Raw genomic sequence first — 14,583 nt, forward strand, 5'->3', positions numbered from 1 at the left:
CTGGTGAGTGCACAGTATACACAGGTGTAGTCAGGGAGATAATGCAGGGTCAGAGCTGGTGAGTGCACAGTATACACAGGTGTAGTCAGGGAGATAATGCAGGGTCAGCGCTGGTGAGTGCACAGTATACACAGGTGTAGTCAGGAGATAATGCAGGGTCAGCGCTGGTGAGTGCACAGTATACACAGGTGTAGTCAGGAGATAATGCAGGGTCAGCGCTGGTGAGCGCACAGTATACACAGGTGTAGTCAGGGAGATAATGCAGGGTCAGCGCTGGTGAGCGCACAGTATACACAGGTGTAGTCAGGAGATAATGCAGGGTCAGGGCTGGTGAGTGCACAGTATACACAGGTGTAGTCAGGAGATAATGCAGGGTCAGCGCTGGTGAGCGCACAGTATACACAGGTGTAGTCAGGAGATAATGCAGGGTCAGAGCTGGTGAGTGCACAGTATACACAGGTGTAGTCAGGAGATAATGCAGGGTCAGCGCTGGTGAGCGCACAGTATACACAGGTGTAGTCAGGGAGATAATGCAGGGTCAGAGCTGGTGAGTGCACAGTATACACAGGTGTAGTCAGGAGATAATGCAGGGTCAGCGCTGGTGAGTGCACAGTATACACAGGTGTAGTCAGGGAGATAATGCAGGGTCAGAGCTGGTGAGTGCACAGTATACACAGGTGTAGTCAGGAGATAATGCAGGGTCAGCGCTGGTGAGTGCACAGTATACACAGGTGTAGTCAGGAGATAATGCAGGGTCAGAGCTGGTGAGAGCACAGTATACGCAAGTGTAGTCAGGAGATAATGCAGGGTCAGCGCTGGTGAGTGCACAGTATACACAGGTGTAGTCAGGGAGATAATGCAGGGTCAGGGCTGGTGAGCGTACAGTATACACAGGTGTAGTCAGGAGATAATGCAGTGTCAGCGCTGGTGAGTGCACAGTATACACAGGTGTAGTCAGGAGATAATGCAGGGTCAGCGCTGGTGAGTGCACAGTATACACAGGTGTAGTCAGGAGATAATGCAGGGTCAGCGCTGGTGAGTGCACAGTATACACAGGTGTAGTCAGGAGATAATGCAGGGTCAGCGCTGGTGAGTGCACAGTATACACAGGTGTGGTCAGGGAGATAATGCAGGGTCAGCGCTGGTGAGTGCACAGTATACACAGGTGTGGTCAGGGAGATAATGCAGGGTCAGCGCTGGTGAGTACACAGTATACACAGGTGTAGTCAGGAGATAATGCAGGGTCAGCGCTGGTGAGAGCACAGTATACGCAGGTGTAGTCAGGGAGATAATGCAGGGTCAGAGCTGGTGAGTGCACAGTATACACAGGTGTAGTCAGGGAGATAATGCAGGGTCAGAGCTGGTGAGTGCACAGTATACACAGGTGTAGTCAGGAGATAATGCAGGGTCAGCGCTGGTGAGCGCACAGTATACACAGGTGTAGTCAGGGAGATAATGCAGGGTCAGCGCTGGTGAGTGCACAGTATACACAGGTGTAGTCAGGGAGATAACGCAGGGTCAGCGCTGGTGAGTGCACAGTATACACAGGTGTAGTCAGGGAGATAATGCAGGGTCAGCGCTGGTGAGTGCACAGTATACACAGGTGTAGTCAGGAGATAATGCAGGGTCAGCGCTGGTGAGTGCACAGTATACGCAGGTGTAGTCAGGGAGATAATGCAGGGTCAGCGCTGGTGAGTGCACAGTATACACAGGTGTAGTCAGGGAGATAACGCAGGGTCAGCGCTGGTGAGTGCACAGTATACACAGGTGTAGTCAGGGAGAGAATGCAGGGTCAGCGCTGGTGAGTGCACAGTATACACAGGTGTAGTCAGGAGATAATGCAGGGTCAGCGCTGGTGAGCGCACAGTATACACAGGTGTAGTCAGGGAGATAACGCAGGGTCAGCGCTGGTGAGTGCACAGTATACACAGGTGTAGTCAGGGAGATAACGCAGGGTCAGCGCTGGTGAGTGCACAGTATACACAGGTGTAGTCAGGGAGATAATGCAGGGTCAGCGCTGGTGAGTGCACAGTATACACAGGTGTAGTCAGGGAGATAATGCAGGGTCAGCGCTGGTGAGTGCACAGTATACACAGGTGTAGTCAGGGAGATAATGCAGGGTCAGCGCTGGTGAGCGCACAGTATACACAGGTGTAGTCAGGGAGATAATGCAGGGTCAGCGCTGGTGAGTGCACAGTATACACAGGTGTAGTCAGGGAGATAATGCAGGGTCAGGGCTGGTGAGTGCACAGTATACACAGGTGTAGTCAGGGAGATAACGCAGGGTCAGCGCTGGTGAGTGCACAGTATACACAGGTGTAGTCAGGGAGAGAATGCAGGGTCAGGGCTGGTGAGCGCACAGTATACACAGGTGTAGTCAGGGAGATAATGCAGGGTCAGCGCTGGTGAGTGCACAGTATACACAGGTGTAGTCAGGAGATAATGCAGGGTCAGGGCTGGTGAGTGCACAGTATACGCAGGTGTAGTCAGGAGATAATGCAGGGTCAGAGCTGGTGAGTGCACAGTATACACAGGTGTAGTCAGGGAGATAATGCAGGGTCAGCGCTGGTGAGTGCACAGTATACACATGTGTAGTCAGGAGATAATGCAGGGTCAGGGCTGGTGAGTGCACAGTATACACAGGTGTAGTCAGGGAGATAATGCAGGGTCAGCGCTGGTGAGTGCACAGTATACACAGGTGTAGTCAGGAGATAATGCAGGGTCAGCGCTGGTGAGCGCACAGTATACACAGGTGTAGTCAGGAGATAATGCAGGGTCAGCGCTGGTGAGTGCACAGTATACACAGGTGTAGTCAGGGAGATAATGCAGGGTCAGCGCTGGTGAGTGCACAGTATACACAGGTGTAGTCAGGAGATAATGCAGGGTCAGAGCTGGTGAGCGCACAGTATACACAGGTGTAGTCAGGAGATAATGCAGGGTCAGAGCTGGTGAGTGCACAGTATACACAGGTGTAGTCAGGGAGATAATGCAGGGTCAGGGCTGGTGAGTGCACAGTATACACAGGTGTAGTCAGGAGATAATGCAGGGTCAGCGCTGGTGAGTGCACAGTATACACAGGTGTAGTCAGGAGATAATGCAGGGTCAGAGCTGGTGAGCGCACAGTATACACAGGTGTAGTCGGGAGATAATGCAGGGTCAGAGCTGGTGAGTGCACAGTATACACAGGTGTAGTCAGGAGATAATGCAGGGTCAGAGCTGGTGAGTGCACAGTATACACAGGTGTAGTCAGGAGATAATGCAGGGTCAGCGCTGGTGAGTGCACAGTATACGCAGGTGTAGTCAGGGAGATAATGCAGGGTCAGCGCTGGTGAGCGCACAGTATACGCAGGTGTAGTCAGGGAGATAATGCAGGGTCAGCGCTGGTGAGTGCACAGTATACACAGGTGTAGTCAGGGAGAGAATGCAGGGTCAGCGCTGGTGAGTGCACAGTATACACAGGTGTAGTCAGGAGATAATGCAGGGTCAGCGCTGGTGAGTGCACAGTATACACAGGTGTAGTCAGGGAGATAATGCAGGGTCAGCGCTGGTGAGTGCACAGTATACACAGGTGTAGTCAGGGAGATAATGCAGGGTCAGCGCTGGTGAGTGCACTGTATACACAGGTGTAGTCAGGGAGAGAATGCAGGGTCAGCGCTGGTGAGTGCACAGTATACACAGGTGTAGTCAGGGAGATAATGCAGGGTCAGCGCTGGTGAGTGCACTGTATACACAGGTGTAGTCAGGGAGATAATGCAGGGTCAGCGCTGGTGAGTGCACAGTATACACAGGTGTAGTCAGGGAGAGAATGCAGGGTCAGGGCTGGTGAGTGCACAGTATACGCAGGTGTAGTCAGGGAGATAATGCAGTGTCAGCGCTGGTGAGAGCACAGTATACACAGGTGTAGTCAGGAGATAATGCAGGGTCATGGCTGGTGAGCGCACAGTATACACAGGTGTAGTCAGGGAGATAATGCAGGGTCAGCGCTGGTGAGTGCACAGTATACACAGGTGTAGTCAGGGAGATAATGCAGGGTCAGCGCTGGTGAGTGCACAGTATACACAGGTGTAGTCAGGGAGAGAATGCAGGGTCAGCGCTGGTGAGTGCACAGTATACACAGGTGTAGTCAGGGAGAGAATGCAGGGTCAGCGCTGGTGAGTGCACAGTATACACAGGTGTACTCAGGGAGATAATGCAGGGTCAGGGCTGGTGAGTGCACAGTATACACAGGTGTAGTCAGGGAGATAATGCAGGGTCAGGGCTGGTGAGCGCACAGTATACACAGGTGTAGTCAGGGAGAGAATGCAGGGTCAGCGCTGGTGAGTGCACAGTATACACAGGTGTAGTCAGGAGATAATGCAGGGTCAGCGCTGGTGAGTGCACAGTATACACAGGTGTAGTCAGGGAGATAATGCAGGGTCAGCGCTGGTGAGCGCACAGTATACACAGGTGTAGTCAGGGAGAGAATGCAGGGTCAGCGCTGGTGAGTGCACAGTATACACAGGTGTAGTCAGGGAGAGAATGCAGGGTCAGCGCTGGTGAGTGCACAGTATACACAGGTGTAGTCAGGGAGATAATGCAGGGTCAGCGCTGGTGAGTGCACAGTATACACAGGTGTAGTCAGGGAGATAATGCAGGGTCAGAGCTGGTGAGCGCACAGTATACACAGGTGTAGTCAGGGAGAGAATGCAGGGTCAGCGCTGGTGAGCGCACAGTATACACAGGTGTAGTCAGGGAGATAATGCAGGGTCAGCGCTGGTGAGTGCACAGTATACACAGGTGTAGTCAGGAGATAATGCAGGGTCAGCGCTGGTGAGTGCACAGTATACACAGGTGTAGTCAGGGAGATAATGCAGGGTCAGCGCTGGTGAGAGCACAGTATACACAGGTGTAGTCAGGGAGATAATGCAGGGTCAGCGCTGGTGAGTGCACAGTATACACAGGTGTAGTCAGGGAGATAATGCAGGGTCAGCGCTGGTGAGAGCACAGTATACACAGGTGTAGTCAGGGAGAGAATGCAGGGTCAGGGCTGGTGAGCGCACAGTATACACAGGTGTAGTCAGGGAGATAATGCAGTGTCAGCGCTGGTGAGAGCACAGTATACACAGGTGTAGTCAGGGAGATAATGCAGGGTCAGCGCTGGTGAGTGCACAGTATACACAGGTGTAGTCAGGGAGATAACGCAGGGTCAGAGCTGGTGAGCGCACAGTATACACAGGTGTAGTCAGGAGATAATGCAGGGTCAGCGCTGGTGAGCGCACAGTATACACAGGTGTAGTCAGGAGATAATGCAGGGTCAGCGCTGGTGAGAGCACAGTATACACAGGTGTAGTCAGGGAGAGAATGCAGGGTCAGCGCTGGTGAGAGCACAGTATACACAGGTGTAGTCAGGGAGATAATGCAGGGTCAGCGCTGGTGAGTGCACAGTATACACAGGTGTAGTCAGGAGATAATGCAGGGTCAGCGCTGGTGAGTGCACAGTATACACAGGTGTAGTCAGGGAGATAACGCAGGGTCAGCGCTGGTGAGTGCACTGTATACACAGGTGTAGTCAGGAGATAATGCAGTGTCAGCGCTGGTGAGTGCACAGTATACACAGGTGTAGTCAGGAGATAATGCAGGGTCAGCGCTGGTGAGTGCACAGTATACACAGGTGTAGTCAGGGAGATAATGCAGGGTCAGCGCTGGTGAGTGCACAGTATACACAGGTGTAGTCAGGGAGATAACGCAGGGTCAGCGCTGGTGAGTGCACAGTATACACAGGTGTAGTCAGGGAGATAACGCAGGGTCAGCGCTGGTGAGTGCACAGTATACACAGGTGTAGTCAGGGAGATAACGCAGGGTCAGCGCTGGTGAGTGCACAGTATACACAGGTGTAGTCAGGGAGATAACGCAGGGTCAGCGCTGGTGAGTGCACAGTATACACAGGTGTAGTCAGGGAGATAACGCAGGGTCAGCGCTGGTGAGTGCACTGTATACACAGGTGTAGTCAGGAGATAATGCAGTGTCAGCGCTGGTGAGTGCACAGTATACACAGGTGTAGTCAGGAGATAATGCAGGGTCAGAGCTGGTGAGTGCACAGTATACACAGGTGTAGTCAGGGAGATAATGCAGGGTCAGCGCTGGTGAGTGCACAGTATACACAGGTGTAGTCAGGGAGATAACGCAGGGTCAGCGCTGGTGAGTGCACTGTATACACAGGTGTAGTCAGGAGATAATGCAGTGTCAGCGCTGGTGAGTGCACAGTATACACAGGTGTAGTCAGGAGATAATGCGGGGTCAGCGCTGGTGAGTGCACAGTATACACAGGTGTAGTCAGGGAGATAATGCGGGGTCAGGGCTGGTGAGTGCACAGTATACACAGGTGTAGTCAGGAGATAATGCAGGGTCAGAGCTGGTGAGTGCACAGTATACACAGGTGTAGTCAGGGAGATAACGCAGGGTCAGCGCTGGTGAGTGCACAGTATACACAGGTGTAGTCAGGGAGATAATGCAGGGTCAGCGCTGGTGAGCGCACAGTATACACAGGTGTAGTCAGGAGATAATGCAGGGTCAGCGCTGGTGAGTGCACAGTATACACAGGTGTAGTCAGGGAGAGAATGCAGGGTCAGCGCTGGTGAGTGCACAGTATACACAGGTGTAGTCAGGGAGATAATGCAGGGTCAGCGCTGGTGAGTGCACAGTATACACAGGTGTAGTCAGGAGATAATGCAGTGTCAGCGCTGGTGAGTGCACAGTATACACAGGTGTAGTCAGGAGATAATGCAGGGTCAGCGCTGGTGAGTGCACAGTATACACAGGTGTAGTCAGGAGATAATGCAGGGTCAGCGCTGGTGAGTGCACAGTATACACAGGTGTAGTCAGGGAGATAATGCAGGGTCAGCGCTGGTGAGTGCACTGTATACACAGGTGTAGTCAGGGAGATAATGCAGGGTCAGCGCTGGTGAGTGCACAGTATACACAGGTGTAGTCAGGGAGATAATGCAGGGTCAGCGCTGGTGAGTGCACAGTATACACAGGTGTAGTCAGGGAGATAATGCAGGGTCAGCGCTGGTGAGTGCACAGTATACACAGGTGTAGTCAGGGAGATAATGCAGGGTCAGCGCTGGTGAGTGCACAGTATACACAGGTGTAGTCAGGAGATAATGCAGGGTCAGCGCTGGTGAGTGCACAGTATACACAGGTGTAGTCAGGAGATAATGCAGGGTCAGCGCTGGTGAGTGCACAGTATACACAGGTGTAGTCAGGAGATAATGCAGGGTCAGCGCTGGTGAGTGCACAGTATACACAGGTGTAGTCAGGGAGATAATGCAGGGTCAGCGCTGGTGAGTGCACTGTATACACAGGTGTAGTCAGGGAGATAATGCAGGGTCAGCGCTGGTGAGTGCACAGTATACACAGGTGTAGTCAGGGAGATAATGCAGGGTCAGCGCTGGTGAGTGCACAGTATACACAGGTGTAGTCAGGGAGATAATGCAGGGTCAGCGCTGGTGAGTGCACAGTATACACAGGTGTAGTCAGGGAGAGAATGCAGGGTCAGCGCTGGTGAGTGCACAGTATACACAGGTGTAGTCAGGAGATAATGCAGGGTCAGCGCTGGTGAGTGCACAGTATACACAGGTGTAGTCAGGGAGATAATGCAGGGTCAGCGCTGGTGAGTGCACAGTATACACAGGTGTAGTCAGGGAGATAATGCAGGGTCAGCGCTGGTGAGTGCACAGTATACACAGGTGTAGTCAGGGAGATAATGCAGGGTCAGGGCTGGTGAGTGCACAGTATACACAGGTGTAGTCAGGAGAGAATGCAGGGTCAGCGCTGGTGAGTGCACAGTATACGCAGGTGTAGTCAGGGAGAGAATGCAGGGTCAGCGCTGGTGAGTGCACAGTATACACATGTGTAGTCAGGGAGAGAATGCAGGGTCAGCGCTGGTGAGTGCACAGTATACACATGTGTAGTCAGGGAGATAATGCAGGGTCAGCGCTGGTGAGTGCACTGTATACACAGGTGTAGTCAGGGAGATAATGCAGGGTCAGCGCTGGTGAGTGCACTGTATACACAGGTGTAGTCAGGGAGATAATGCAGGGTCAGCGCTGGTGAGTGCACAGTATACACAGGTGTAGTCAGGGAGATAATGCAGGGTCAGCGCTGGTGAGTGCACAGTATACACAGGTGTAGTCAGGGAGATAATGCAGGGTCAGCGCTGGTGAGTGCACAGTATACACAGGTGTAGTCAGGGAGATAATGCAGGGTCAGCGCTGGTGAGTGCACAGTATACACAGGTGTAGTCAGGGAGATAATGCAGGGTCAGCGCTGGTGAGTGCACAGTATACACAGGTGTAGTCAGGGAGAGAATGCAGGGTCAGCGCTGGTGAGTGCACAGTATACACAGGTGTAGTCAGGAGATAATGCAGGGTCAGCGCTGGTGAGTGCACAGTATACACAGGTGTAGTCAGGGAGATAATGCAGGGTCAGCGCTGGTGAGTGCACAGTATACACAGGTGTAGTCAGGGAGATAATGCAGGGTCAGGGCTGGTGAGTGCACAGTATACACAGGTGTAGTCAGGGAGATAATGCAGGGTCAGCGCTGGTGAGTGCACAGTATACACAGGTGTAGTCAGGGAGATAATGCAGGGTCAGCGCTGGTGAGTGCACTGTATACACAGGTGTAGTCAGGAGATAATGCAGGGTCAGGGCTGGTGAGTGCACAGTATACACAGGTGTAGTCAGGGAGATAACGCAGGGTCAGCGCTGGTGAGTGCACAGTATACACAGGTGTAGTCAGGAGATAATGCAGGGTCAGGGCTGGTGAGTGCACAGTATACACAGGTGTAGTCAGGGAGATAACGCAGGGTCAGCGCTGGTGAGTACACAGTATACACAGGTGTAGTCAGGGAGATAATGCAGGGTCAGAGCTGGTGAGCGCACAGTATACACAGGTGTAGTCAGGAGATAATGCAGGGTCAGCGCTGGTGAGTGCACAGTATACGCAGGTGTAGTCAGGAGATAATGCAGGGTCAGCGCTGGTGAGTGCACAGTATACACAGGTGTACTCAGGGAGATAATGCAGGGTCAGCGCTGGTGAGTGCACAGTATACACAGGTGTAGTCAGGAGATAATGCAGGGTCAGCGCTGGTGAGCGCACAGTATACACAGGTGTAGTCAGGAGATAATGCAGGGTCAGCGCTGGTGAGCGCACAGTATACACAGGTGTAGTCAGGAGATAATGCAGGGTCAGCGCTGGTGAGTGCACAGTATACACAGGTGTAGTCAGGAGATAATGCAGGGTCAGCGCTGGTGAGTGCACAGTATACACAGGTGTAGTCAGGGAGATAATGCAGGGTCAGCGCTGGTGAGTGCACAGTATACACAGGTGTAGTCAGGGAGAGAATGCAGGGTCAGGGCTGGTGAGCGTACAGTATACACAGGTGTAGTCAGGGAGAGAATGCAGGGTCAGGGCTGGTGAGTGCACAGTATACGCAGGTGTAGTCAGGGAGATAATGCAGGGTCAGCGCTGGTGAGTGCACAGTATACACAGGTGTAGTCAGGAGATAATGCAGGGTCAGCGCTGGTGAGTGCACAGTATACACAGGTGTAGTCAGGAGATAATGCAGGGTCAGGGCTGGTGAGCGTACAGTATACACAGGTGTAGTCAGGGAGAGAATGTAGGGTCAGCGCTGGTGAGAGCACAGTATACACAGGTGTAGTCAGGAGATAATGCAGGGTCAGCGCTGGTGAGAGCACAGTATACACAGGTGTAGTCAGGGAGATAATGCAGGGTCAGGGCTGGTGAGTGCACAGTATACGCAGGTGTAGTCAGGGAGATAATGCAGGGTCAGCGCTGGTGAGTGCACAGTATACACAGGTGTAGTCAGGGAGATAATGCAGGGTCAGCGCTGGTGAGTGCACAGTATACACAGGTGTAGTCAGGGAGATAATGCAGGGTCAGGGCTGGTGAGTGCACAGTATACACAGGTGTAGTCAGGAGATAATGCAGGGTCAGCGCTGGTGAGTGCACAGTATACACAGGTGTAGTCAGGGAGAGAATGCAGGGTCAGCGCTGGTGAGTGCACAGTATACACAGGTGTAGTCAGGAGATAATGCAGGGTCAGCGCTGGTGAGAGCACAGTATACACAGGTGTGGTCAGGGAGATAATGCAGGGTCAGCGCTGGTGAGCGCACAGTATACACAGGTGTAGTCAGGGAGATAATGCAGGGTCAGCGCTGGTGAGTGCACAGTATACACAGGTGTACTCAGGGAGATAATGCAGGGTCAGGGCTGGTGAGTGCACAGTATACACAGGTGTACTCAGGGAGAGAATGCAGGGTCAGCGCTGGTGAGTGCACAGTATACACAGGTGTAGTCAGGGAGATAATGCAGGGTCAGCGCTGGTGAGTGCACAGTATACACAGGTGTAGTCAGGGAGATAATGCAGGGTCAGCGCTGGTGAGTGCACAGTATACACAGGTGTACTCAGGGAGATAATGCAGGGTCAGGGCTGGTGAGTGCACAGTATACACAGGTGTAGTCAGGGAGATAATGCAGGGTCAGGGCTGGTGAGCGCACAGTATACACAGGTGTAGTCAGGGAGATAATGCAGGGTCAGCGCTGGTGAGTGCACAGTATACACCGGTGTACTCAGGGAGATAATGCAGGGTCAGGGCTGGTGAGTACACAGTATACACAGGTGTAGTCATGGAGAGAATGCAGGGTCAGCGCTGGTGAGTGCACAGTATACACAGGTGTACTCAGGGAGATAATGCAGGGTCAGGGCTGGTGAGCGCACAGTATACACAGGTTTAGTCAGGGAGATAATGCAGGGTCAGCGCTGGTGAGAGCACAGTATACACAGGTGTAGTCAGGGAGATAATGCAGGGTCAGCGCTGGTGAGCGTACAGTATACACAGGTGTAGTCAGGGAGAGAATGTAGGGTCAGCGCTGGTGAGAGCACAGTATACACAGGTGTAGTCAGGGAGATAATGCAGGGTCAGCGCTGGTGAGTGCACAGTATACACAGGTGTAGTCAGGGAGAGAATGCAGGGTCAGCGCTGGTGAGAGCACAGTATACACAGGTGTAGTCAGGGAGATAATGCAGGGTCAGGGCTGGTGAGTGCACAGTATACACAGGTGTACTCAGGGAGATAATGCAGGGTCAGGGCTGGTGAGCGCACAGTATACACAGGTGTAGTCAGGGAGAGAATGCAGGGTCAGCGCTGGTGAGTGCACAGTATACACAGGTGTAGTCAGGAGATAATGCAGGGTCAGCGCTGGTGAGTGCACAGTATACACAGGTGTAGTCAGGGAGAGAATGCAGGGTCAGCGCTGGTGAGTGCACAGTATACACAGGTGTAGTCAGGGAGATAATGCAGTGTCAGCGCTGGTGAGTGCACAGTATACACAGGTGTAGTCAGGGAGAGAATGCAGGGTCAGCGCTGGTGAGTGCACAGTATACACAGGTGTAGTCAGGAGATAATGCAGGGTCAGCGCTGGTGAGTGCACAGTATACACAGGTGTAGTCAGGGAGATAATGCAGGGTCAGCGCTGGTGAGTGCACAGTATACACAGGTGTAGTCAGGGAGATAATGCAGGGTCAGGGCTGGTGAGTGCACAGTATACACAGGTGTAGTCAGGGAGAGAATGCAGGGTCAGCGCTGGTGAGTGCACAGTATACACAGGTGTAGTCGGGGAGAGAATGCAGGGTCAGGGCTGGTGAGCGCACAGTATACACAGGTGTAGTCGGGGAGATAATGCAGGGTCAGGGCTGGTGAGTGCACAGTATACACAGGTGTAGTCAGGGAGATAATACAGGGCAGTGCCCACTTCAGTGTCGTCTTATAATTATTTTAATACTTTAGATAATATGCCAAGCCTTCTAAGGAGTGAACAAGTGCAGAGGTTGCCAATAGCAACCCAATCCGCTTCTACCCATCATTTTATAGAATATACTTTATAAATGCTAGCTAGACGCTGGTTCCGGAATGGCGTACTGATGGCGTAGTGCACACACGATTCTCACACAGCCAATACTGTGACAGTAACAATAAGGGGTAGCCAGTGCAGAGTATTGTGATGTGGGGATGAGTGGTACGTTGCTGTGTACCCCAGTGGTTTCCTGGTGTCACCAGCAGCTCACGTTTTGTGGGTATCTTTGCACAGGTGAGTTAATCTATGTTGCTGGGTCAGTAAGTATCCCAACTGCTTCCACAGACAGAAATCCTCAAAACATGACCTGTCCGGGGATACCTGAGGTTGAAAGCCGCTGCGCTACACTCTAGGTCAGTGTCTTTATGCAGGAGTGACACCTGCGTGGTTATTTTCAGTGTCACTTACAAGATGTACTATAGGAGAAGGAGAAACCTGTATGGAAAGGTTCTGTAGTTTTTACATGTATCCTAGCCATTTAAATAACTTTATTGCAACCCACATAGGTCCAAGGAGAGGCTGATGGTCCGGGTATCATGTAGTCTCAGCAGTCCTGGGTCTGTAAAGCGGGTGTGCTCGGCCACCATTAGCTGCTAGGGGCCCATGCAGACAGTAGAATCTTGTCCGGAAGCTGATCCCTGATTGGCGTCTGGCAGTTACGGCGTAGTCGGCACATGCGGTGTCTCTGTGCAGTGCACACAGCTATTGATTTATAGGTAATTATTGTTTTTCCTGGTTATAGAAATCTGGCAGCACCTAAAACACAGACCAAGGAAACCGCCGTCAACACTACACCCTCATCCGGCACAGTCCAGCTAACCAATGGCTTTATAAACAGGTAAGTGTGTGCTGGGCAACCTATCAAAATGTAACATTTCAGCGTGTTTTATTTACTGTATATATTATGTGCATGTACTCTGGGCCCGGCGGTGTATGGTGTGTATGTACTCTGGCCCTGCCACCGTCTTTGTATGGAATTATGCAGTGTGTATGCACTCTGACCCCGCCGCAGTGTCCCCCGGTATTAGCCTGGGTTATATTTATGCACTCTAGCCCCCCCGCCGCAGTGTCTCCCGGTATTAGCCTAGGTTATATTTATGCACTCTAGCCCCCCCCGCCGCAGTGTCTCCCGGTATTAGCCTGGGTTATATTTATGCATTCTAGCCCCCCCACCGCAGTGTCTCTCGGTATTAGCCTGGGTTATATTTATGCACTCTAGCCCCCCCGCCGCAGTGTCTCTCGGTATTAGCCTGGGTTATATTTATGCACTCTAGCCCCCCCGCCGCAGTGTCTCTCGGCATTAGCCTGGGTTATATTTATGCACTCTAGCCCCCCTGCCGCAGTGTCTCCCGGTATTAGCCTTGGTTATACTTATACACTCTAGCCCCCCCCCCCCCCCCCCCCCCCCGCAGTGTCTCCCAGTATTAGTCTGGATTATATTTATGCACTCTAGCCCCCCCGCAGTGTCCCCCGGCATTAGCCTAGGTTATATTTATACACTCTAGCCCCCCTGCCGCCGTGTATCCCGGTATTAGCCTAGGCTATATTTATACACTCTAGCCCCCCGCAGTGTCTCCCGGTATTAGCCTAGGTTATATTTATACACTCTAGCCGCCCCCCCGCCGCAGTGTCTCCCGGTATTAGCCTGGGTTATATTTATACACTCTAGCCCCCCCGCCGCCGTGTCTCCCGGTATTAGCCTAGGTTATATTTATACACTCTGGCCCCCCCCGCAGTGTCTCCCGGTATTAGCCTGGCTTATTTCTTTTTCATCCACTAGGGGTCACTGGAGTACTCTTGGGATATGGACGGCTTCCGCAGGAAACAGGGCACTGAATATTTAAATTTAGAACTCTCCACCCCTCCATATCCCAGAGTACCTCAGTGTTTTTTCTGTGCTCATGCACTAACCAGGCTTGTGTGGGGTTCCCACACTTTTCTTTGAATATTTTTTGATTTTGATTTTTACTTTTTTATTACTACTTCAGCACATCCCTTCCCAGTTTCTACTAAAAACATGGGTCCGGGATAGTGCCGCTGCACGGAGCAGGGCATGGCGTGTCGGTCCTCACAAAGAGCACCCTCACAGCCACACGCAGCTCACTGCCTGCTGCTACAGCTGGACGGAGCTTACAGAAAGAAGCCTGTCGCAGCCCTCCCTACAAGGAGACAAGGTATGCTGGGGGGGGACGGGGCGTTCAGCGCACGCTGCCACCCAGCTGTGTGGGGTCCGTGTTCATCACCGCCGCCCGCACCCGCCGCTAATACAGCCCGCCCGCCCCAGCCGCTCCGTCCGCGCTGTACGTACTTCAAAGTTTGCTCCAGCGCTAAGAGGGGGAGAACCGCCGCAGCTCAGCGCTCACACTAGCGCCGCTCCAGCCAGCCGAACTCCGTTCACTCGGCCGCTCTCCTCATAAGCGTCCCCTGCCTCCCTGCAATGACACCAAGGTCAGCTTCCCGGCAACGCTCCCCGCTGAGACACAGCGCTACACGGAGCACAGGGGGAGGGGTGGACAAGTCTGCTCACAGGCAGCGCTGCTGCAAGGGAGAAAAACTTATTTGGGAAGAATAGGCTGCATGACAGGCTGCCAGATTTCATATGCACCATAGGTTATATTAATAGACTATTGAGCCTATATTAAACACAGGAGGCATGTATTCTAACC

General features: G+C 52.7%; 1 protein-coding gene across 3 annotated transcripts in view; it reads left to right on the plus strand.

The window, feature by feature from the left end:
* The window catches only part of KIAA1328 (KIAA1328 ortholog), a 363,237-nt gene that overhangs the window by 238,914 nt on the left and 109,740 nt on the right, over positions 1-14,583 (plus strand). For all 3 annotated transcript variants that reach the window (XM_063958050.1, XM_063958033.1, XM_063958040.1), the window contains one exon: positions 12,660-12,755. In XM_063958050.1, the coding sequence (XP_063814120.1) occupies positions 12,660-12,755 (96 nt within the window). The remainder of the gene's footprint in view (positions 1-12,659; positions 12,756-14,583) is intronic.

The sequence above is a fragment of the Pseudophryne corroboree genome, chromosome 1, assembly GCF_028390025.1.
Source record: "Pseudophryne corroboree isolate aPseCor3 chromosome 1, aPseCor3.hap2, whole genome shotgun sequence".
Lineage (NCBI taxonomy): Eukaryota > Metazoa > Chordata > Amphibia > Anura > Myobatrachidae > Pseudophryne > Pseudophryne corroboree.